The sequence below is a fragment of the Heterodontus francisci genome, chromosome 19 (genome assembly GCF_036365525.1).
Source record: "Heterodontus francisci isolate sHetFra1 chromosome 19, sHetFra1.hap1, whole genome shotgun sequence".
NCBI lineage: Eukaryota > Metazoa > Chordata > Chondrichthyes > Heterodontiformes > Heterodontidae > Heterodontus > Heterodontus francisci.
Genome location: NC_090389.1, coordinates 35390870 through 35406058, shown reverse-complemented (window position 1 = coordinate 35406058; position 15189 = coordinate 35390870). Strand labels below are relative to the sequence as shown.

Below are 15189 nucleotides of genomic sequence, written 5' to 3'. Positions count from 1 at the left end.
CAGTCAAATCAGTTTTTATCGATTATACTTCTTAGTTTGTGACTTTTGTGCTATTTTATTTTAAAATAGATTTCTTATCTATAATACAATTAAAGTTTCAAATGGTGACTATTCTATCCTACTTCATAAATACTTGGCTTCTATCAGACAGCAAATTTCAAAACTGCCAAATGAAAATTTCATTCATCGAGCAATCCACTCAATTCAGCTCTCTGCAGTATGTGATGTGAAATGGTAGTTCTTGCAACATTGGACGACCAAATATATTTGCCTAAGAATTGATATTTGCAATATAATGGAAATTCTACATAAATTGCGGTTCATAATTTACCACAATTCAAAATGATTATTAGATTTGAGCTACATGATATCTGCAATAGCAGAAAGTTGAAGTTACATTCGAGGTAACAGGAACCATTTGAACAAATTCATGATTTCATGATAGATTAAACAAACTAGAGTTGTATTCCCTGGAATTTAGAAGGTTAAGGGTGACTTGATTAACGTTTACAAGATATTAAGGGAACAGATTATGTAGATAGAGAGAAACTCTATTTCTGCTGGTTGGGGAGTCTAGGGGGCATAGTCTAAAAAATGGAGCCAGACCTTTCAGGAGTGAAATTAAGAAACACTTCTTCACACGAAAGGTGGTAGAAGTTTGGAACTCTCTTTCACAAACAGCAATTGATGCTAAATTCTAGATAAACTGCTAGTTTTAATACTGAGATAGATAGATTTTTGTTATCTAAAGATATTATGGGATATGTGCAAAGGCGTATATATGGGGTTAGGTCGCAGATCAGCCACGATCTCAATGAATGGTGGAGTATGCTCGGGGGCTAAATGACCTACTCCTGTTCCAATGTTTCGAACGGTACTTTAAAAGCCTTCATTTCAACAGTAGTATGACTCAAATGACTTCAGAATTTTCCAGGTAAAACAAGTCGGTTAGTTACCAGACAACCACATTTTACACAAAAACATATTGGAAACATTTTACACCCAGTCGGAGTTTGAATAATCAGACTATTAATTTGATGGAAAAAATGTTTAATGCATTAGAATTTCAATCACCCTAATTTTGGAGATAATCCATTTTACCAATCCGTAAACTTGATAAAACCTTTTTTTTCAGCTTCATAACCCTCCCAACTTTCCATCGCATTGGTCCTTCCAAACAACTTAATTTTTTTCAGAAGCCTGTTAATGCCATATCCTACTCAGTATCATAAATGTCACTGCTTCATTGGATATATTATCAATGTTCAGGTTTAGAACCCTAATAAATGCAAGGTGTTATGCATTTGCTGAAAAATGGAAATCAAAACTCTCCCACAAAAATGATAAGAAAAAGATTTCTGCCAAAGGTGATGCTAAAAATTTAGGAGATGTGAATTGCAGGCATTTTTAAATTTTGCACTCAAAGCATTTTCACTTCAAAATAAATGTAAAATTCCATTAAGAATATCTCGCAAATATAACATTGCAACACTGAAAAATGTGACTGGATTTCAGTCAGCATATAACCCAGCTGGGAGCTAAAAGTTATCCCAATATTTATTATACATTTAGCCAGGCTAGATTCTTGTGAGGCCATGGATAATTAGCTTTATATTGAAACAGATGAAAGTATGCTGTCAAAATGTTCCAAATATGAAAATGTGGTACATCATATTATCCAACCTTTTGATCTAGATATAGAAAATGTGCATATCTTGGTTTTGGTGAGGAAGTTGGTTTAAAGCTAAGATCATTTAAATGAAGGCTTGTTATATTTCATGCTTCCATAATCAATATTAACTGCATCATTATGTTTCTTTAATGTAAGTAAGGGATCTGCACATTCAGTGATTTTTTTTGCACATGCTTGGAATCTGGAAACACACTACATAAGTGGACACGTGCCACCATATTCTGAATTTTAATGATACTTTATGGGCTAGATATCCGTAAACAATGGAGGCTCGCACGCACAGGCCGCAATTCGCGGAGCTGCCACGATATTAAACTCGGCGGCTCATTTAAATGGCTGGGGCAGACTGCCCCCTCCTCCCAATGATATGGAGGGGGGCGGGTGGTCCATCCCCGGAAATGCCGTCAGGCACCACTGCGCAGGCGACGACACCATTTCTAAAGGGCTTTGAGCCCAAGATTGCAATTTAAATTTTTAAAGGAATACTCATTTTAATAAATACACCGAGTGATCCTGACCCTCTACCACTCCCCCCACCAATAAGCATAGAAGTAATTACCTGCCCTCTCCCCATCCCAAAACACTTAACTTGTGCTGCTGACCTTCCCCTTCCCTCCCCAAAGTTCATCAACTTTAAATTTACCCCTTCCCAACAACCCCGAGACCAATGAAATTAATCTGATCCCGCTCCTCCCCACCCCGCACTGAAAAATGTTCCTGCTCCTCCCTCCCCACCAGGGACCCACCTCGGATCCCCAAACGGGGATCCGAAAGTGTGGGAGTGCCGGCCACCGACACCAATATCGCTCTGGAATGGATAGCAGGAGCGGGTAAGTAATTAATTCATTTATTTCAATACATTTAAATATTCTCTTGTCGCCGAGTGGTGGTGGGGCCGCCACGAGGCTTCGCCGCCGCTGGCAATATATGGCCGGGCCTTCCTGGCCTTTTCTGGCCTCCCTGGAACTACCTCTGACATTGGAGTGGAGGTTGGGGGGAGGGGGGGGCTGTAAAATTCAGCCCTATGTGTGTACTATCAGAAGTCCTGCAATTTCTACAGTGATGTTTGAAACTGTATTCCTGGCTCACAGCCCCCAGATCCTGTAGGTTCTATTTTGCTCATTTTTTTGTAGACTTTGTGAATACACTCTTCACCACAAAAACGATAAAACTTATATTTTTTTATTCCCAGTCAAGCATATATACACATTTTAAATCTGAAGTTATATAGTGCTGCACTATTTACAATTTACTTGAAGGGTCTTCTAGGTTTTCTCCTTTCTTCATTTTTATATCACTGGCCCAAATATTTTTTTTTAATGTTTTTATTTCAGATTTCTTGCAGCATTTTGCTTTTCTTTCTGTTTATCTTGTCCTGTTTATTTCACTCCTTTTTTTTTTCTTCCACTTAAATCACCCTCCCATTCCATTTTTCTTTTGGTTTTTACTCTGAATACCTGCTGCCCTAAGTCCTGAAAGAAGCAGAATGAAAGATTCTCCTGAAAGTTGTTTGCTTGATCTTTCTCCATTTAGCTGTTCGATTAGAAATCTTGAATATCAGGTTATCTCAGGAATTGTTTGTGCTCATTAATAATATGAATTTAACCAAATGGTTGCACGCTTGATCTTATTTTTATTAATATATTATTATTGCTTCTTAGATAGTTCCCAGGCCTATCCTGATGCTGCTCTAAAAATGACTGCTGAGAGGTGCACTAAAGACAACTTTTCCCTTACTCTCTGTGGAGAAACGCCTAGCCTCAGGGCTCGGGTTCCTCCACATCTGCATGGCTGATATAGTAAACTCAGCATGTGGAGAAGAATGTTTTAAGTGCCCTATTCTGCAATTCTGTAACACTGCTTCCAATGCACTGTGCCATTCAGTTCAATTTCAAATTTATGCAAAGCATAAAAGAATGAAAAGGTGATTTTTGCCTTGCTTAATAAATGTGGGAAGGTTAGTTTTCAAACTTTCCATGTTCCTTCATCAGCTCAGGGTTTGATTTCTCTAATACTTCCTAGCTGGCATTCCCACCTTAAACTTTCAAGAAAGAAAGAAAACCTTTCATTTACATAGCACCTTTCATGTCCCAAATTGCTTGATAGCCAATGAAGTACTTTTGAAGTGTAGTCACTTGTAATGTAGTCACTGGTGCACAAGGACACCCAGGTTTCGCTACACCTCCCCCTTTCCCAATCTATTGCCGTTCAGATAATAATCTGCCTTTCTGTTTTTGCCAATTGCGCATAGCAAGTCCCATAAACAGCAAGATGATAATGACTAGATAATCTGTTTTCATGATGTTGATTGAGAGGAATAAACAGGTCTTTTTTCCGAGTGGCAGGCAGTGACTAGTGGGGACTGCAGGGATCAGTGATAGGATCCCAGCTATTCAAAATATATATTAATGATATAGATGAGGGAATTAAATGTAATATATCCAAGTTTGCAGATGACACAAAGCTGGATGGGCGTGTGAGCTGTGAGGAGGATGCAGAGAAGCTCCAGTGTGATTTGGACAGGTTGAGTGAGTGGGCAAATACATGGCAGATGCAGTATAAAGTTGATAAATGTGACGTTATCCACTTTGGTGGCAAAAACAGAAAGGCTGTTATCTGAACAGCGATAGATTGGGAAAGGGCTGAATTTTACCTTAGGCGGACAGGAATTCAGTGGCGTACCCATTTCTGCCTAACCCGGGGATCCGTCCCGTATTTTACGGATCCCCAGGCATTAATTGTCCCGAGGCGGGACTTCCACCCACTTGAGGGAAGAGGTCCTGCTTCCGTGAGCTGCCGGCTAATCAGTGGGCTGGCAGCCCTTAGTCCCAGCAGCGCCACCGGGAGCCTGGAGGGAAGGTAAGTTAAAGTTGCCTCACCAGGAGGATCGGTCCTTCCCCGGTGAGGCTGGAGTGGTCCTTTGGGTGGAGGGGGGCTGTCTTGGGTCTGGGGGTGGGATCGGAGGGGAGGGTGGCCCTCAATCAGGCACCCTGTGCCTGAATGCCATGGCATCCCCCCGGGGTGCAGAAAGACCGGCAGCTATTGCTGGGCGGCCTTTCACGTCCCCAGCACGCCTGCTTGCAATGGGTAAAATACCTGTGGAGGCGGGCGAGGGCTCTTAAGTGGCCGTTAAGTGGCCACTTAGGGCCTTGATTGGCCTCAGCCGGGTGGGCCGTTTCCCACCCCCCCGCCCGATGCCATAAACTTGGCCGGAGGCAGAAGCGGGGCGGGTAGGCCTCCCGGAGCTTCCTGCTCAATTTTACGCTGCCCCCATGCCACCATCCTACCCGCTGGGGCAGCGTAAAATTCAGCCTTTGGATAAATGTGAGGTTATCCACTTTGCTGGCAAAAATAGAAAGGCAGATTATTTGTACAGCGATAGATTAGGAAAGGGGGAGGTGCAGCGAGACCTGGGTGTCCTTGTGCACCAGTCGCTAAACATGCAGGTGCAGCAGACAGTTAAGAAGGCAAATGGTTTGTTGGCCTTCATAGCAAGAGGATTTGAGTACAGGAGCAAGGATGTCTTGCTGCAATTATACAAGGCCTTGGTTAGACCACATCTGGAATACTGTGTGTAGTTTTGGTCTCCTTACCGGAGGATGTTCTTGCCATGAAGAGAGTGCAGCGAAGGTTCACCAGACTGATTCCTGGGATGGCAGGACTGACATATGAAGAGAAATTAGGTCGATTAGGCGTGTATTCACTAGCGTTTAGAAGAATGAGAGGGGATCTCATAGAAACCTACAAATTTCTAACAGGACTGGACTGACTAGATGCAGGAAGGATGTTCCCGATGGCGGGGTAGTCCAGGACCAGGGGTCACAGTCTAAAGATAAGGGGTAAGCCATTTGGACTGAGATGAGGAGGGATTTCTTCACCCAAAGAGTGGTGAACCTGTGGAATTCTCTGCCACAGAAAACAGTTGAGGCCAAATCATTAATTATATTCAAGACAGAGTTAGATACAGTTCTTGGGGCTAATTGGATCAAGGGATATGGGGAGAAAGCAGGAACAGGTTACTGAGTTTGGATGATCAGCCATGATTGTATTGAATGGCAGAGCAGGCTCGAAGGGCCGAATGGCCTACTCCTGCTCCTATTTTTCTATGTTCTATGTTCCTCTGAGATAAATATTAGCCATGATACGAGGGATAACTTCCCAACTCTTCAAGATAGTATCATGGCTCTTTTATATCCATATGAGTCAGCAGTAAGGGCTTGGTTTAACATCTCATGTGAAAGAAAGCACCTCCAGCAGTGCAGCACTCTTTCTATACTGCACTGGAGTATCAGCCTAGATTTTAGAACTCATGTCCATAGAATGGGATCTGAACCCACAATGTGCTGATTCAGAAGCTAGAGTGGTACCAACTGAGCCACAAGATACTCCTCATTCAAAGCAGCAGAGCCCATACCCTTAACCATACACCTACACTCTCTGAGCTCCAGGGGCTCCCAGTGAATTAACTCCAAAGTTCGCATTGTTGTTTGCAAATCCCTCCAATGCCCCTTACATCCCTGCATGCACTCTCCACTCCAGCACTAAGATGCCCCTCTACTTTGGGGAGACATAGACTAGATGATGATTTTGTGGAACATCTCCATATGGTCCTCAAGTGTGACCCCCAAGCTTCTAATCACCTGTCATTTTAATTCTCCACCTTGCTCCTACACTGACCTCTCTGTCCTCGGCCTTCTTCAATGTTTCAATGAAGCTCAATGCAAGTTCGAGAGACATCCCCTCATCTTTTCACAGGTCACTTAACAGGCTTCTGAACTCAACACTGAATTCAACAATTATAAATTGTCATCTCTGCCCCCATTTTGTTTCCATTTTCTTTGCTGGTTTGATTTTTTACTGTCTTGCTTCTCTTTTATTTTTGCTTTCGGATGGTAGCTAGACACATCCTCCCATTTACACTTCCTCAAGACACATGTTGGTTTATTTACTTGTCCTATTACCACTCCCTTTGGCCTTGCACCATGTACCCTTTTGTCATTTGATCTCTCCTGCCCTCCACCCTATCATAATCCTTCCCTTTTGCTCTTTTACCCACTCATGTCTCTTTCACATGCTCAAAACTTGTTTCATTTCTAACTTTTCCCAGTTCCAATGAAAGGTCACAGACCTGAAATGTTAACTCTCCACAGACACAGTCAGAACTTTAGTTTAGTTTAGAGATACAGCACTGAAACAGGCCCTTCGGCCCACCGAGTCTGTGCCGACCGTCAACCACCCATTTTATACTAATCCTACACTAATTCCACATTACTACCACATCCCCACCTGTCTCTACATTTCCCTACCACCTACCTATACTAGGGGCAATTTATAAAGGCCAATTAACCTATCAACCAGCAAGTCTTTGGCATGTGGGAGGAAACCGGAGCACCCGGAGGAAACCCACGCAGACACAGGGAGAACTTGCAAACTCCACACAGGCAATCCCCAGAATTGAACCCGGGTCGCTGGAGCTGTGAGGCTGCGGTGCTAACCACTGCGCCTGCTGAGTATTTCCGGCATTTTCTGCTTTTATTTCAGATTTCCAGCATTCGCAGTGTTTTGCCTTTGTCTTAGTGTCAAGCTGTTTCATTTGCAACAGGATTGTACATTTTACTCCCAGCTTTACAAAACACTGCTTTTATAGATATTTCTTATCTCTGCTACATTCCTCACATTCCTTTCTCAGTCATTTAATTCTCTTAAAGGAGAGTGACATATCTATAATTGCCAGAAACTTCTCATCACAATACCTTGTAGACAAGATTCCTTTCAGCTCACAGACAACGCATTCAAAGGGAGTTAAATTATTCATTTTTTAGATTGCTGTCAGGGCTGCACAATTATACTCTGTGTGGATTCTGGAAGGTTGTCATGTCGGTGCACTAAAACCAATGCACAAATGAGCGGTCAATCTAAAAGCACCTGCAAGAGTACTGCTCATCTACCTAAACAGCTACTTCACCAATCCAGTGACACATTGTGGGTCAATTCAGATGTGTTGTGCACATTTTCTGGGTGGAATACAGGAAAAGGGCAGACAATGCAAATCTAAAGTTACAGAGGAAGTAATGCAGCTCATAAGGACATGGGAAGTAGGAGCACGGGTAGGCCATTTGGCCCTCTGAGTCTGCTCCATTATTCAATAAAATCATGACTGATCTTCTACCTCAACTCTACCTTCCTGCACTGTCCCAGGGATAGGAACCAACATGTTGCACCACGGACATTTGACAAAATTATTGACTCAGGCATGGACATGGGTGCAATTAATCTGCCAACATAATGCCATCAAAACACAGTCCGTTTCAAATCACATTGCTTCCTATTTAGTGAGATAACTGGCATTATTTTTGCTTGCACAAGTGGTCAATGTCTGCCCACGCACTTGATGAACAATGCAAAGAATTCGGATAGATGTCCATCTGTCAGGAGTGATCTTGATCTCTCCCTCTTTCTGTCTCTGTCCCTCTCCCCCACTCCTCTCTGTGACCATCCCACTCCCCTCTGTGTCCATCCCTCTCCCCTCTGTGTCCCCCTCTCTCTCCCCCCATGTCCCCCCACTCTCCCTCCTCTCCGCTGTCTCCCTCTCTCAGTCCCCATATCCCTCCCCTCTCTCCCTCCTCTCCGCTGTCTCCCTCTCTCAGTCCCCATATCCCTCCCCTCTCTCCCCCCATGTCTCTCCCCCCTCTCCCCCCGTGTCCCTCTCCCCTCGTGTCCCTCTCCCCTCTCCCCCGTGACCCTCCCCCCTCTCCCCCTCCTTGTCCCCTCTCCTCCTACCACCCTCTTCCTCCTCGAGCCCTCTCTCTTCCCCTGCCCACTCCCTCTACTCCCTGCACCCCTCCCTCTCACAGCTCCCTCTCTCATCTCTCTCTCCCACTCTCTATCCCATCTCTCCCACCCCCTCTCTATCCCATACCTCCCTGCCCCTTTCTATCCCATCTCTCCTGTCCCCCTTCTCACCAGCCTCTCCCCCCTCCCCTCCACTCTCCCCCCTCCCCTTCCACTCTCCCCCCTCCCCTTCCACTCTGCCCCCTCCCCATCCCCCCTCTCCCCCCTCCTCCTCCCCCCACTCACTCCCTCTCTCGCCACTCACTCCCTCTCCCCCGCCACTCTCCCCTCTTCACCCCACTACTCTCTCCCTCTTTACCCCACTACTCTCTCCCTCTTCACACCGCCACTCTCTCCCTCTTCACCCCACCACTCTCTCCCTCTCCACCCCCCCCTTCCGTCAATTTGTCTCGCTCCTCCCCCGCCACTCTCTCCTGTCCCACCCCTTCCCCCATGCACCAAGAGCGGAAACACATTTCCGCTCAGCACCGGGCTTGCACTCTGAGAGAAACCAGGGTGTTTGGAGAGCTGAGAAAGTGGACTCTTTGCCTATAAAAAAACAGCTTGCTCTGGCTCAAAAAAGTCAAGCCTTTCCAGTTCTATCATTGCCTTCCTGTGCACTATCCAATCTGTTCTACTCACCAACACTCTCAAGATCTGGTTCTGCAGCTGAGACACAGGCAGGGAGCACTTGATTGATGGCACCAATCTTCCCAGTGAGTCCCGCCTCTCCTGCACTCCACCAGCACTGCCCCTGCCTGCTCCCATTGGTCAGCGCCCCTTGATTGACAGCTCCATTCTTCCCAGAGATTCCTGACTCCCCGTGCTCCAATTAGACAGAGGTCCGTGTGCAGGCAAACCATTCGTGCTTTCGATTGGCGGGCCTGATACAAAACTTTGGCGGGCTGTAGGAACTCGCCTGATCCTTTGTAATTACCTTTGTTCCTGATAATGATAAATGTCTTGCTCTAAGCCTTTAAACCTGTGTTTTAAAACAGAAGTTTAAAGGCTTGGAACAAGCCATTTAAAATTACCACGGACCTCAACATTTTTACTACAGACAGCGTGTACGGACACATTGCCAACCACTGCACTATCCCCATATCCCTTAATTCCCTTCGTACCCAAAAATCTATTGACCTCTGTCTTGCATAAACTCAACAACATAACATCCACAGATCTCTGGGGTAGAGAATTCCAAAGATTCAGAACCCTTTGAGTGAAGAAATTTCTCCTCATCCCAGTCCTAAATGCGATCCCTTATTCAGAGACTGTGTCGCTGTGTTCTAGAATCCTCAGCCAGGGGAAACATTTTCTCAGCATGTACCCTGTCAAGCACCTTAAGAATTCTATGTTTCAATGAGATAACCTCTCATTTTTCTAAACTCCAAGGAATATCGGCCTAGTCAACTCAATGTCTCCTCATAAGATAATGCCCTCATCCCAGGAACCAGTCCAGTGAGCTGTTGTTGCAATCCCTCTAGGGTAAGTCTATCTTTCCTTAGTTAAGGAGACCAAAATTGCACACAGTACTCCAGGGGCTGAATTTTATGGAGCTGACGGGGGTCCCGACACTGGGCCTAAAAGGTGAGGGGAACCTCACCTCGGTCCTTTGAGGACACCCGTAACTCTATTTAACAGCCCTGGGGCAATTAACTTCCTGGTGCTGGGGCCCCCGCCCCTTTAAGGACTGAGAACTTGCCTCCAAGAGTTGCCAACCAATCAGAGGGCTGGCAGCTCAGTATTATCGGCAGCATCACTGGGAGCAGAGACAGTGGCCTTTGTTGGTACTACAAGAGGTCCTGGACCAGGGCCATCACTGCAGCTCCGGACCTCAGCTAAATGTGGCAGGGTCACCAGGGCCAGTCCGGCAGAGCTGCCGAGGGGGGCGGGGGAAAATGGGTGGTTGTTGAGAGTGGGGGGAGTGTTCGTGGAAAGGTGGCCTTTGCAGCCGAGGCCCTTCATGGGCCACAGATTGCCAAAGGGCGAGGCCCTCCACCCCACCCTACCCCCACCACTAAGCACACAGGGAGGCCACCTTGTTTTATTGGGCAACTACACCACTTGGCGGAGGCACCCCCCCGCTGCTGGTAGAATACCAGCAGTGACAGGAAGAGGCCATAAGTAGTTATTAAATGGCCAACAAAGGGCTTCAATTGGCCTCTGGGTGGGAAGGCTGTCTTCGGCCTTTCCTGCCCCCAGCAAAATCGCATGGTAACAGGAAGGCAATGGGCTTTCCATCGGTATTTTATGGGCCCTCTCGCCTCCCATCCTGTCTCCCAGAGGCACAAAAATTTCAGCCCCTGGAATTCTGTGGAGTACTCTGATACTCCAATTCCTATGTAACAAAAGCTAACATACCTTTTGCTTTCCTAATTGCTGTACCTACATGTTAACTTTTTGTGATTCATGTACAAGGACATCCAGATCCCTCTGAATGCAAACATTTCTGAGTCTTGCACCATTCAACTTCATACTTCATCACATTGTATCGGGAAGATGGTGGCGTAGTGGTAATGTCACGGCACTAATACTCCAGAGGCCTTGGTGAATGTCCTGAGGACATGGGTTCACATGGTAGCTGGAGAAATTTAAATTCTATTAATTAATAAAAAAAGTTTCAATGAATTACTAGAAGTCTGGAATTGAAAGTTGGTTTCAGTAATGGTGCCATGAAGCCATCATCAATTGTCATAAAATACCCATCTGGTTCACTAATGTCCTTTAGGGAAGGAAATCTGCCATTCTCACCTGGTCTGGTCTACATGTGACTCCAGACCCACAGCAATGTGATTGGCTCTTAACTGCCCTCTAAAATGGCTGAGCAAGCCATTCAGTTTAAGGGCAATTAGGTATTGGCAACAAATGCTGGCCTTGGCAGTGACACCCACATCCCATGAAAGAAATTTTAAAAAAATTCCACTTGCTGTGTTCTTTCCACTCACCCAACCTGTCTATCTCCCTCTGCAGCCTCTTTGTGTCCTCCTCACCACTTATTTTCCACCTAACTTTGCATTATCAGCAAACTTGGATATGTTACACTTAATATAGATCGTGAATAGCTGAGGCCCAAGTACTGATCTTTCCGGTACCCCTCTAGTTACAGCCTGCCAACCTGAAAATGTCCTGTTTATTCCTATTCTCAGTTTTCTGTCCATTAGCCAATCCTCAATCCATGCAAATATATCACCCCAATCCCAGTAGAGAATCCCTTAGAACAGACATTGTGTACTTGGTAAAAGATTTTCCTAATTGGATAAGACAGCAGGGCCTGAGCAGGAGCCTCTCGACTCAAGAAAACAGCAGGAGGAAAAAGAAAACCCAGATGGAAATAAGGAATATTAATACATTTAGTTGAAAGTAAAAAAAACCCTGAATATTAAAAAACTGAAAATTAATTTTAAATTTATCTGAGAATAGAAAAAATCAATTCAGAGAAAAGCAGCATGGCAGCTGAGCTTGAAGAAACAATTCAGAGATCAGGATCACAGAGCATTCCAGCAGGCATACTGGGCAATTCTAACATAGCAAGTTTACATAGTTTTCTACGATAAATGTGAACATAGATATTTATATTGCAAAACATTGACTCAAAGGTGTGTCAAATAAATATAACACATGAAGATCTCGTAAATAGTTAATGTGTGCTGATGTCAAATTCTTAATGATTATACAGGAGCAGGTCTCCTGTGGCACTGTTCAGAATAAGTCAGAGGACACTTTTTTTATTCATTTATGGGATTTGGGCATCGCTGGCTCGGCCAGCATTTATTGCCCATCCTTAATTGCCCTTGAGAAGTTGGTGTTGAGCTGCCTTCTTGAACTGCTGCAGTCCATGTGGGCTAGGTACACCCACAGTGCTGTTAGGAAGGGAGTTCCAGGATTTTGACCCAGTGACAATGAAGGAACAGTGATATAGTTCCAAGTCAGGATGGTGTGTGGCTTGAGGGGAACTTGCAGGTGGTGGTGTTTCCATACATTTGCTGCCCTTGACCTTCTAGGTGGTAGAGGTCACGGGTTTGGAAGTTGCTGTCTAAGAAGCTTTGGTGCGTTGCTGCAGTGCATCTTGTAGATGGTACACACTGCCGCTACTGAACATTGTTTTACAACTATGAGAGGGGATCTCATAGAAACCTATAAAATTCTAACAGGACTAGACAGGCTAGATGCAAGGAGGATGTTCCTAATGGCTGGGGAGTCTGAACCAGGGGTCACAGTCTCAGGATATGGGGTATGCCATTTAGAACCAAGATGAGGAGAAATTTCTTCACTCACAGGGTGGTGAACCTGTGGAATTCTCTACTGCAGAAGACAGTGGAGGCCAAGTCATTAAATATATTCAAGAAGGAGATAGATATATTTCTTAATGCCAAAAGGATCAAGGGATATGGGGTTAAAGCGGGAACAGGATACTGAATTAGACAATCAGCCATGATCTTATTTGAATGACGGAGCAGCCCCGAAGGGCCGAATGGCATACTCCTGCTCCTATTTTCTATGTTGCTACTACAATGCTATTATCAACCAAGTATGACAAGGAAAATGTCATGGCTAGCATATTGGCACTCAAGCCACCTCGCCTTTTGTACACAAGATATTTTGTATTCTGGTTAGCTGTGTTAAGGTCAGAAAATGTTGCTTATGTTTGAGATACACAGTACAGTTTATTCAATGCATATTTCTGCTCTCCCTTCAGAAAAAGGTTGCTTTTAAATAAGTGACATGACGCACCCCCGTAAGAAGGTCATAATTTACTTCATCAGATACTATATGTAATATAAGACACATTGAAAGTTGAAGAAAGGAACATGCTGCTGATCTATACAAATACAGTTGTATGCTTTATCTGTGCAAATGTGTCTACATGTACTTAAAATGCCTTTTTCTTCTTAAGACAATGTATCAAAACATCAGGATCACAAAGTCATTATGACTGAGGAAGTTAGTTTATCTCTTCAAAAAAATTTTAAATTCTGTCCGTTGTTTTTGAAGGATTCCAGGGGTTTAACTTCTAGTACTCTAATTGGAAGTGCATCCATGTGTTATATGAAATAAACAACCTTCCTGATAGCAAGTCTAAACTTACCTTTGATAAGTTTGAAAGTCTGTCCTCTTGTCCGACATAAGGAACAGAAAGCTAATCTCTCTTAGCAAAATCTTTTAGCACAGCACTGAGTGTAATCATGATTTGAAGCAGGCACAAACTCAGACACAATCTGGGGTTTTTACTGATTTAAGTGAGGAAGTATAAATCAGTCACTTCTTGTGGCTGCGAAAGAGGCAGAGCTGAGAACTGAAGAAGGATGAGCTCAAGTATAACATGAAGCCACAAACACCTTGAAACAGATCATGTGTGCCCTCGCATATACAGGAGGAACCATAAACTGTCTGATCCTTGCCATGTCTCTAACGTTTTCCTGGAAGGAACACTTGCCAAAAAATTGATTACGACTTTACTGTTACTGGCAACACAATATCAATGTTCTCCTTGGCTGCCAGTCCATTTCTAAGAATGGCACAATTCAACTTAAGTTCAAGTTAAGTGAGGCATAACCTCTCTATACAGTACTTGGGGTTGAGGTACCTTTGTTCTATGTAGAATTTATGCTGTCTGGAAAATTGAGCCCTGGTGGTCCTTCACCTCCAAATTCCCTGAAATCTCATCTGTTGCTTTTTGTCCTCCATGATCTGTCCCGCTCATCGCTGCCCAATTTCTGTGAGGGCACCTCATAGATGTTAGGCTCTGTATTTACATATTTGAGGGACCTAACATCTGTTTTAGGTTTGTCCTTGACACCTAGAACATTAGTCCCTGAAATTGAGGCTTATTGCATTGTAATACGCCTGAAAAATGTATACAGTGAGGTTCAATTTCAACCCCCAAGTTTCAATCATGTAGTATTGGATTGGATTCACATGTATGCCAGGCTGGTTAGGGATGGCTGTTTCCTTTCCCCTTTACACTAAAGAATGAGAGCTAAAGAACAATTAATGCTGAAGAGTTATGCATTAGAATGGGAATTATACCAATGGAGTTAAATTTACTAAGCTTGATGCCATTTAGGTGTATGAAATATATTTCACATTTTTGCAAATTAAATTATCATTGCGAATTAGTGAGCCAACTATTAATACAATTTTTAAAATGTGAATACTGTATCTTTAAGTATTTTTTGCCTTAATCGTATTTGTATTATACTAACTCCTTAGCTAAACTGTACTTTAGAATTTTAAGTTATAAGGAACAGAATTTTCTTTTCATTTTATTTGAGTTGACCTTGCAAATTGGTTCCATTTAATTTATAAGTTGGAACCAAAACTCCAAACTTCTATCTTTTAAAATCTGTTGTATTAAATTAAACCATTCCTCGTATATACTTTGTTAGAGTAATAAATAACGGGGCCCAATGTGATTCAGGTGGCATGTAGCAACAGCACATTAGAACAGACAGTCCTGAGGATTGAACTAAATCCTCCTTGGGCCTCATCACCAAAATTCAGTTGAGTTGCATGCACTAGTCAGCTGTCCCAATGCAGCTTGCCTCTTTGGGCCTAACTAAATTTGGCTGCTGCAGAGGCCAACAGGTAAATCCAAAGGGTGGGGTGAGGCAATCGAGATGTAGATGAGATCAGGCAAGAAGCAGCCTGCAGTAGTTTTGTATAAC

The 15189-nt window shown here is 43.9% G+C and overlaps 1 protein-coding gene across 5 annotated transcripts in view; it reads right to left on the bottom strand.

The window, feature by feature from the left end:
* The window catches only part of LOC137380015 (contactin-4-like), a 1659092-nt gene that overhangs the window by 910665 nt on the left and 733238 nt on the right, over nt 1-15189 (bottom strand). The window contains exons 1-2 of one of the 5 annotated variants that reach the window (XM_068051494.1): nt 9167-9186; nt 5287-5354 (exon numbers count right to left, since the gene is read on the bottom strand). The exons of 3 other annotated variants lie outside the window; for them this stretch is intronic. In XM_068051494.1, coding sequence (XP_067907595.1) covers nt 5287-5305 — 19 coding nt within the window. In that variant the 5' untranslated portion in view covers nt 5306-5354; nt 9167-9186. Of the gene's footprint in view, nt 1-5286; nt 5355-9166; nt 9235-15189 lie in introns of those variants that run through there. One more of the 5 variants, XM_068051495.1, reaches the window with a different exon arrangement.